The 10,524-nt window shown below is 51.6% G+C and overlaps 1 protein-coding gene across 1 annotated transcript; it reads right to left on the bottom strand.

Moving 5' to 3' along the window:
• Positions 1-3,466: 3,466 nt before the first annotated feature.
• RSAD1 (radical S-adenosyl methionine domain containing 1) lies at positions 3,467-10,201 on the bottom strand. The gene is made up of 8 exons (XM_026654610.1): positions 9,817-10,201; positions 9,186-9,390; positions 8,554-8,919; positions 7,960-8,023; positions 7,519-7,666; positions 6,844-6,898; positions 4,967-5,070; positions 3,467-4,888 (listed from the first exon to the last, which is right to left on the bottom strand). Exons 1-8 carry the CDS (start codon positions 9,873-9,875, stop codon positions 4,780-4,782), a joined length of 1,110 nt encoding a protein of 369 aa, XP_026510395.1. The 5' UTR covers positions 9,876-10,201; the 3' UTR covers positions 3,467-4,779.
• Positions 10,202-10,524: the final 323 nt, after the last annotated feature.

Raw genomic sequence — 10,524 nt, forward strand, 5'->3', positions numbered from 1 at the left:
TAGTTTCAGAATTCCATAACCATAATGTGAAGGATTGTAGTTTCTTTATTATCAGCTGTTTGAATGTCCATATTTCACAGCTGTAATTTAACATAGACCAAATGTAAGTTTTTAAGAGCTGGAATTTAGTCTTCATATTTATGTCCCTTCTCATCAGATGTTTATTCTTCCGCAGTGTCTGCTCTCACTTACTGTGGTGTAAATCAGGAATAACTCCAAATCAATGGTATATACAGCATCACTCAATGCATGCTTTTGTTTCTCATCTGCCAACAAAGGGCTCTCTTGCCCTTTTCAATCCTGATCTACAACCCACTGACATCGATGAGTCTTTCTATTGTCTTCTTCGGGCTTTGGATCAGGCCCTGAATGTGGATGTAGAATAGTTATTGGTAACAGGAATTTTCTGTGCCCATAGTATAGTAGATCTGAATGTGAATATATTGAAATTGGCTATGATGGATTTCACAAAAACAATAATAGCAATCCATACAGTGTGCTTTCCTCAAAGGGACACGGTTCAAATATTGGTGTACTGATTTTAGTACTCCTTTGCATATACACCTCTACCCCGATAGAACGCGACCCAATATAACACAAATTCGGATATAACGCGGTAAAGCAGTGCTCCGGGGGGGCGGAGCTGCGCACTCCGGTGGATCAAAGCAAGTTCGATATAATGCGGTTTCACCTATAACGTGGTAAGATTTTTTGGCTCCCGAGGACAGCGTTATATCGGGGTAGAGGTGTAGTTTCTTCTCAAAGGCTCAGCATTTCTTTCCCTACCAATTTTGGATGCATCTGGATTCATTTACGCCCATTAAAGTCAAGAGGATGGTGGAGGTGTAACTTAATGCACAATATTTGTCCAGTTGCATCTGGCAAACTTTGTTCCCATTTCTCCCACCCATACTCCCAATGGAGGGGAGGGGAGCTTGCCTGATTTTGGTAATGTCCTTATTTGTTCATTAGCATAATCAATTACATCAACAGCCTTGGAAATCACCAGGAAGAACACTATTTTCTCTGGATCCCACCGCCATCGTAGGGCTAAATGTTAACTAAATGTTAACTAGCCAACTGATCGTTCTTTAAAAAAACCTTTTTGCCTCCTACAGAATCCATTCAGAGGTGCCATACACCAGCTGATCAGCAAATGTGAAAAATTGCATTGGTTTTCCAAATCAGTCAAAGCGAGGCCATCTGACAAGACCAATAGGCCATGCAGATTTCTTATGGGGGAGAGAGTTTAATTTTGCCTAACTCACATGTGCAGGAGACTCCTCAGCAAAAGCCACAGATGGCAGCAAGTGGAATTTCCTATTAATTACACCGGACCCTCACTAGAATGCGGGATTTGGGATCCATTCATGGTACCACGTTAACGCGGGGACCCCGTTAAAATGAATTGCAATTAAAGTAATTAAATTTGGGATCCATGGCCGCGACCGCGTTATATGCGAATTCATGCTATACAGACACGCGTTCTAGCGAGGGTCCGGTGTATTTCACTTCCTATCTCCCACCCTTTATCTGTCACATCTATTTAGCTTGTAAGTTCTTTGAGGCACGGTCCATTTCTTACTCTGTGTCTAGACAGCATCAAGCATAATGGGGCTCTGATGCCAGGCATGCCTCTAAGCACTTGTGTAATAAAAACAAATAAATAATAATAAATTCCTTATTTCTGCAGTATCACTCAGAATTTTACTTTCTAGGCTATGTCTACACGACGCACCTTTTAGCAACACAGCTGTGCTGCTACAGCCGTGCCGCTAAAAGGCGCGCAGTGTAGCTGCTGTTTGGCGGCGGGAGAGAGCTCTCCCGCCAACAAAAAACTTCCACCCCCCAATGAGCGGCCGTAGCTTTGTCGGCAGAGAGCAATCCTGCCGACAAAGCGCTGTTCAAACCAGCGCTTTTCGTCGGTAAAACTTTTGATGTTTGGCGGGGGGTGGGGGGTGTGTGTGTTGTTTCACACCCCTGAACGACAAAGGTTTTACCGACGAAAGTCCAGTGTAGCCAAAGCCTTAGTCACTCTGAGCTAAGAATAGCAGTGGAAGATGGGAAAAGGCAAAACAAAAACATCTGAAACATAGACCTAGAATTTGCAATGCAAAATAATTACAGCTGTTCTGGCACATGGCTTACTCATAATCCCTGACACAGGACAGGCCCTCAGCTTGTATGGATGCAGAGAGATTTTCCCCATCGATTATAACAACGAAGAAGTCAGGCAAACTCTGGACTTAAATTTCTTTAGTATCTTTAATAACACCTATAAAAAATCTAAATACAGTTCATGCAACCACATATCTAGGGCAGAGCCCCAGGATTCAATCTGATTTTGGAATCGCTGAATACACAACATAAACTTTTGTTGACACTGTAGCATTCTTGTCTTTGGGCCAGAAGGTCATTCAAAATGTTCCACAGCCACACAAGGACTTCTCCTTCCAAAGGCTGACTATAGCCCTACACTGCAGAATGAAAGGGGCGGTAAATTCAAGCTGTATAGGCTTTCTAATAGAGGTTAAAACTACGATCCCTTCTACCTATCTCTGGTGGCACTGAACGATCACATTTAACCTGAGCCTCTCAGCTTTCACATCCTCTCTATCGAAAGCAGGTTCTATGATCCAGGACTATGTACGAGCTATTGCTCATTGCAGAACGGCTGGTGCTTTTGCCCCCAGAGTTGCTGCCCAGCCAGTATGGCATTGATTCCATTATAAAGCACTCAGAGAACCCTTGTTTGGTCTTGATTCTTGTCTGCAAGGTAATCTGCTTTTCTGCTGACCTCTTCATCTTCCAGGAGTTCATGACAAATTGCAAATAAAATCAAGTTAATATTTTAAAATGATGATTCTCTGTTTGAACAACTGCCGCCATGTTTTGAAAACTGTATGAGTAATCTATCACGGGATCCAAATACTGATCTTACAGCTAAACGGCAATTACCAGACTAAGTCAGAGCCAAACTATTGCAGGCTGGTTTATTAAAAACAAAACTTCTTACTCACGAATGCAGCAATCACAACACCCGATTAGATCAGCAAGCGTGCCCGAGCTCTTCACTCTGCATGCGACAGAGACCAGAGGAACGTCCAATAGCTGCACAGCTCTCCACCAAAGCTAGGCATAATATAATGGGCCTGAATCTGATCCAAGATATGTGGCACTCACCTCTGTGTCTCCTCCGCAGGGGGAATGCAAGGATCACAATGAAGCATAAGTTTCTGTGCAGTAATATCTGCATTTGTTTTGGTTTAAAAGGGAAGTGATGTCTGGGCTGGACACTGTCCTGCAGCCTGGACTATAGAGCACTGGACTAGGACTCGGCAGACTCAGGTTCTACTCCTGGCTCTGCCACTGACCTGCTGGGTGACCTCTGTTTCCCCTCCCACTTTTTGTCTGTCTGGTCTGATTAGACTGTAAGCTCTTCAGGGCAGGCACTGTCTCGTATTATGTGTATGTACAGCACCTGGCACAATGGGGCCTTGATCCTGATGGGGGCCTTTAGGTGCTACTGTCATATGAATTGCCATCTAAAGACAAGTCTCTAAACCTTCGTTCCATTCAGCAGTGAGGCCAAGGGGTGAAAGGGCCACTGAAGACAAACTCTCCTCTTAGCACGAAGTCAGGGCTTTGGCGTGTTAGCGGGATGGGGTAGGAGAGCCTTGGCCTGCCAGTGCCTATGCTGTAACTGTCAGTGGGCAAAAAGCACTTCATTCCCCAGCGCTGTCACGGCAGCACTGAATTCCCTCCAGAAGTAAATTGATACCCCAGGCGCTAATGCACCTGGTAGAAAATGGAGCTCAATAATGTATTATTCTTGGCTGCATAATCTGCACCTTCCCAGCTCTCTGGCATTGGGGGATGTGTATCTCTGTGATACCCCCTCTGCTTGTGGCTCCGGTATCCAGGACAGTAAGGGAAAGACGGAGTTAGACTTGGGGTGCCCTGCTTCTGTACTGAGTGGCGGCTGCTGAGACCAGCAAGCTACTCTACAGAGTCCAAGGGAAAGGCAAAGAGAATAACCAGCAGCCTTTGCAAGGTAGCCCTTAGCTCACCTGTCCGTCTTACTAAAGAGCTACAGAGCTAGGCCAGGGGGACAGGGAGCAAGGCGCACCCACATGCTTTATTAGTGGGCATGAGACGGAGGGATTCCGAAAACTCGGCCAGAATGAGAGGTAGCTCTAGCCGGTCCTGGTCGCCCGCGCTGACCGTGGGGAGTTCAGTCCAGCGCCTCGGGCAGGAAATGATCTGCTCGCCCTTCCACGGGGTTTGACATTGCAGTATTTTTGCTTCACTCATCTCCCTCTGCTGCACGGAGATAGTATCGCATGCTGACTGCAGAGAAGAGACTGACTTTCCTCACTGAAGTAGTTTAAGTCACTGAATCCCACACTATTGTGTATCTTTCCAGTCAATCTAAAACTAAAATGCTTTTACCCTATTTTCTGCAGCAGCCACTGAGCAAATATTGTGCACATAAAAAAAAAGACCAGCTTCCTCTCTGCAATAAGCAGATGCAAATTCCACCGATTTACTCCAAGCCTGGATCCGGCCCTCGTCCTGGATTTTGCAAACTGAGAGCTCCAAACTGATTCCAGCCAAGAGCCAAGTTGTTCCTTTGGACACTTAGGATCGGCCTCCCCTGCTGAAATGCTTTCCAGATTGGATGCAAGATCTGTCCATTTTCAGGTCTGCCCTGTCCATCCAGGACTGCTGGAGTTTGCTGGGAAAGGCTGCTGCTTCCTGGTTGACAGCTGTCTAGCTTCAGGTCCCATGGGCTGTTCTGTCTGCCCAGGACTGCTGGAGCTGGTTGAGAAGGGTCAGCAGGAGAGAGTCCAGCACCGCCAAACCTTTCCAAGAGCACCTGAGCCCCCTGGAAAAAGAGCAGGACATGGGTCACCCCGCCCATCAGAGAACAGGGTCCTTCCCACAGCCACAGTCCGTCCCTTACCTATTGTCCAAAAGCAGCAAGCCCTGATCCTCCAGCTCTTTCACTTCCTCTGAACTTCCAAACATGTCCCACAGGCTCAGGCTGGTTGCAAACTGCTGCCAGTGCTGGTAGGGAAGCGAGGGAGAGACTCATTGTAAATACTGACTTGACAGTTTATTGGGGCTTTGATCTTTTATTTTGTGGGTTAGATTCACCTGCCTAATAACAAATTCCACACAAAGCTCTAGAGGGAAGGGTGTGAGCCTCTTGGAGAGGACTAGCCTTTCTCAGGGCTGCCTGCCTTTCTGCTCCTGCAAAAATGGCTCTCACATGGCTTTGCACCCTTCATTTAGATGGTTCAATCCCTGAGTGTGCCTGATGCTGCAGTGATGGGGGCCGTGTGAAAGCTACGATCACACAGAGAGAAATCAGGTGCTCAGCTGCCTAAATGACAAGATTTGCATCTCCAGGCGAGGGTGCCCGAAGTACAGGTGCAGTTTCTATGGGTGGCCATTAAAAAAGGAGGCTGAACAGCAGCCCCTTTAAATCTCTGGCTGTGGCATGCAGTTCAAGGAGCCGTTCGCATGGCCCTGTGGGTAATACACCTGCCTCTACCGGACCAGGGCTGACTGGTCAGTAGAAACTGAACTCCTCTCTCACCCCTCGACGTCAGGGCTAAAGGATGGGAGAACCTGTCTGCCAAGTCCCACGCACGGGGACTCAGGCTCCTAGCCCGGGCTGATGCTGCACTCCCTGGTGGTCGGGATGCAGTATTGAATGCACTGCCCTTTTGGGAGGGATGTTAAACAGAGATACCATCTGTCTGTCTTTGCTGGGAGTTCAAGAGCTCAGGATATTTCATGACAAAGACTAGAGAAAGGGACACCTCATGAGTCCTGGCCAATGAACAGTTTCTACCATCCAACCGTGCGAGAGCAGCTGCTAAACACACGACGGTTCACGATCACTGCACTGTCAGCATCTATTATGGTAAACTGCATTTCCAGTCGACCCTCAGACTTACGAACCCCTCCGGAATGGAGGTTGTTCATAGCTCGGAAATGTTCATAACTGAACAAAATGTTCTGGTTGTTCTTTCAAAAGTTTACAACTGAACATTGACTTAATACAGCTTTGACACTTTACTATCCAGAAGAAAAATGCTGCTTTCCCTTATTTTGTTAGTAGTTTATGTTTAACCACAGTGCTGTACTGTTTTTTGTCTCTGCTGCTGCCTGGTTGCATACTTCCGGTTCCAAATGCGGTGTGTGGTTGACCGGTCAGTTCGTAACTCTGGTGTTCGTAACTCTGAGGTTCTACTGGACTTTGTATACTGGGCCCAGCAGTGTGTGATCCAAGCATGAGATTGCAATATCAAAGGTGCCACATACAATCAAATCCTGTCCTACCGCATGTGACTGGGACCGGGACCTGTATCCTGACTGTAAAGGTTTGTGGAATTACTGAATTCACCATTTGGACTTGATGACCTTGGGCCAAACTTTCAAAGGCATTTAGGCACTTCATGGGATTTTCAAAAGCTACCAGGTGCATAACTCCCTTTGATTTCAAATGCCTATCTGCATCTGTAGGCACCTAAATACCTTTAAATATCTGCCCCTTGGGGCCTTCAGCCGAGAGCAGCAGTACTGGGCCAGGGGGGTGACACCTTGGCAATTCAGACTAAGAGAATCCCTGGGAGAGTTCCAGAGCTGCTCAGAATCCCAACAGAGAACAGACCACTCCTTGCTGAGCCAGTCCACACGCAGCACTTGACCAGAGCTCTCCTTGGAAATGGTTCCTCTTGGCGGCCCTGTCCACTGCCAGCTGCGAACACCATGCTCTGAGAGTTCAACCCCCGCCAGGGCAGGCTGCTACAACCGAGAGCCAGCTCTCACCTGGTGTGTGATTCCGATGTCCGTGCGGAGCCCGAGGACCAACACCTCCTCCAACCTATAACACAAAGAGCGATGCTGGAGGGCTGCGGGGTCTCTATGGGGCTCCAGAAGGCATCCTGCATCTGGGGCTGAAGGTGCAAGGAAGGCAAAGGGGAGCACCTGAGTGCAGGTGGGAAACGGCTGTCCACATTGTTCTCCTTCAAGGGCCTGAGACTGCAGCTCTGCTGGCAAAGCTCCCACCATCTTTCATACTTTAGCCAGCAGGAGAACGGCAGGATCGGGCTCCCGCTCGGTTAGAATCATAGAGTTTAAGGCCAGAAGGGAGCACCAGATCATCTAGCCTGACCTCCTGCATGTCACAGGCCACCACCAGCACCCAGCAGCCGCACACTAAACCCAACAACCAAAACTAGCCCAAAGTCTCACAGTCCACAGGAGACCCAATATGTGCCACAGGCAGAGAACGGGCAGGACCGAGGTGCATCAATGCTCGAGGCCCCGCAAAGGCAGGGAAGTGATGGTGAGATATACCCAGACAGTCCCGGCAAGTGACCCGCACCCAGGTTATTGTATCTCAGTAGCTTGCAGGAAAGGCCACATGCACCAAGATGCTGAAGAGGAGGCGTCAGACACCACCTGGGGTGAGCTGACTGTTGGCCCTGCCCCAATACTCACACCTCCAGCTGGCTCAGCACAGTCCGCTTCCGGGTCCCGTGTCCGCAGGCCAGCACCTCCTTCATCCAGCTGTCCGGCTCCAGGGTCTGTATCCTGGCTTCCCGAAGGCTCTCGCCATGTGCTCGCGGCACAAACCTCCCATGAGCTCCTAGGATAAAGACAGGCATTTCTGCAGCATCCCTTCCCCGCTGGAGTTCATCACCCCCAGAGCAGCACTGCCCCTTGGGTCAGAGCCATGGGGCTGCTGGGGGGCGTAAGGTGGTGCCTGCAAGGGTCAGTCATCACCCAGGGCCCTGCAACAGAACCCTGGGAGGATGAGCTTCCTCACAGCAGCTCCTTGTAGAGGTCAACTGGACCCCAGTAGAGAGGCTGCTTTGTAGCCCTGTACACAGCCCCATCTGGTGAGATCCCGTGTGCCTCTCACTTTCCCAGGGAACTCACCTGGCCCGATCCCTATGTACTGGCTGCCTTGCCAATAGGACAGGTTGTGGGTACTGAGCGCCCCCTGCAGGAGAAAACGACACACAGTAAGCCAGGAAAAGGAATCAAATCTCTTTGGACCCATTCCTGCAAGATGCTCAAGGCTTTCGGCAAGGTGACTCCCTATTGGACTCAACGGGACTCGCAGGTGCTCAGCACCTAGCAGGATCAGGCCCATCATGTGAGGTTCTGGGTTTGTCTTCCTCACAGCGTGCAGAGTAAGCAGGGCTTCCTCTTTCAGTGCTTGGCTTCCCAGCTCTCTCCTGGGCTGAGAAGACAGTCCAGCTTCCTTGCCCACCCCGGCTCCCTGCTGAGAGGGAATCTCAGCACACATTGCTAGCAGAGGGTATGCTCAGCACTCGTCCCCACTCCCGACATCCAGAGAGAGTTCCCCCGGGCCCACGTCTGCTCCCCCACATCTCACCCCGGCACATGTCCCCTGCTTGGGGAGCTCAGATCCTCTCACCAGTTGAATTCTGAATTATTTGGGTTTATTCTCCCCCGCTTAGATCCGGGACACACCGCAAAAGGGACAGGCCGAGGGGAGGGACTCACATTCCTGGCAAAATTGGAGACCTCGTACTGCCGGAATCCCACGTCCCGCAGCATCTCCCGCGCAGATTCATACATCTCCGCCACCACCTCCTGCTTGGGCACGGGCAGAGAGCCCCGCTGGACCTGCTTGAAGAGGGAGGTGCCCCTCTCCAGCGTCAGCTGGTACAGAGACACATGGTCATCACACAGCTGAAGCAGCTCTTCTAACCCCCCGGCCCACGAGGAAACACTCTGGCCGGGGAGGCCAAAGATGAGGTCAACGGACGTGCGGCCGGGAAACAGCTTCTTTGCCTCTTCCAAGGTCCCCAGAGCCTCATCAGCTGTGTGGTTCCTCCCAAGGAGCCTCAGCTCCGCATTGTCCAGGGACTGCAAAGAACAAGATTGACCGGCGGCGAGGTGCTTTAGGCTGCCTGGTATAGAGAGGATTGGGGGTGGGAGCACAGGGAGGCCCCAGAGAGGGATGAGAAGGGCACGTGAGGAGACAGCGAGAGGGAGAAAGAGAGTGAAGGAGGGAGCGAGATAGAGCAGGAGCCTGTGGGAGAAGATAGAGAGTGTCCCTGAGAGAGGAGCAGGGGGGGCAGGAGGGGAAACGTGCCTGAGGGATAAGGAGGGCAAATCTCCTGCTCTCTCACCTGGATGCCGATGGAGAGGCGATTGACGCCCGACGCCCGGAATCCCGCCAGCCGCGAGGCACCTGCCGAGGTGGGATTGGCTTCCAGAGTGATCTCAGCGTCCGCCGCCAAGTGGGCGCAGCGGGAGACGGTCTCCAGGACAGTAGCGATGGTGAATGGGCTCGCCAGGCTCGGGGTGCCCCCGCCGAAGAACACCGAGCTGATCCTGCCGAGCAGAGGGGAGAGAGGCCCGGAGTCTCACAGGGTGAATGGGCTGCTGGGCAGGTGATCTCCAGACTCACTGCAGTGGAGGAATCCTCCTCTCACGCCCCAGGGGACACCTGCTTTCAGGCAGGACGTCCCCACCCTCGTACCTCAATGGACCCCTAGTGCAATGGCCCAGCTTCAGCTCCTGCCACAGCAGGAAAGGGGAACAGTGTCAAAGAAGCCACGCCCAGCCCCCAGCAGCTCCGCGTCGGGTTCAAAGCTAGAGGCCAGCGCAGCCTTTGTGGAATATAGCAGGGCAGATTTCACAACCTTTTCACATGCCTTTCCCTGGTTGCTGTTAGGGCTCTGGTGTAAAGCCACAAGGAACCACACTACCTCCCCTTCCCCCAACCGCCACTCTCCCTTTTCTTGCCGCAGGACCCACCTCTGGACCTGGCTGAGGCGGATCAGGGTCTGGGCTTCCCGAGTGAGACAGCTCCTCATGGACTCCTCGTCTAGGCCCCGGGGGATGTACTTGTTGAAGTTGCAGTAGCTGCAGCGTTTCTGGCAGTACGGCCACTAAGAGACACGGGGAGCAGGATTCATAGACTCTAAGGCCAGAAGGGACCACTGTGATCATCTAGTCCAGTGGTCCCCAACGCGGTGCCCGCGGGTGCCATGGTGCCCCCCAGGGCATTTATGTGCGCCCGCCTACTGACAAGGGAGCGCTTCTGCCGGACAACCCGCCGCCGAGGAGCGCAGCCGCCGGACAACCAGCCACCAAAATGCCGCCGAGAAGCGTCGCCACCAAAATGCCGCCGAGAAGCAGCGGCATTTCGGCAGCGCCGCTTCTCGATGACGCCGCTTCTCGGCGGCATTTCGGCAGCTGGTCATCCGGTGCCCGCCATGCTCTTCTGGGAACATGAATATGCTATTGCAACAGAAAGGTTGGGGACCACTGATCTAGTCTGACCTCCTGCATGACACTGGTCACGCACAAGGCTCCTTGAATTCATTCATTCAGAGGGGCCATCCCTCGCCCCTGCCCTGTGCCTCAGCTCCCGTCCACACACATCCCGTCACGCACAAGGTGGCAGGAGCCCCCCCGGCCCTACGGGGCACCAGCCAGGGGCGCACACACGGGCACACGCTG

The sequence above is a fragment of the Terrapene carolina genome, unplaced genomic scaffold (genome assembly GCF_002925995.2).
Source record: "Terrapene carolina triunguis isolate 2854851 unplaced genomic scaffold, T_m_triunguis-2.0 Scaffold192, whole genome shotgun sequence".
NCBI lineage: Eukaryota > Metazoa > Chordata > Testudines > Emydidae > Terrapene > Terrapene triunguis.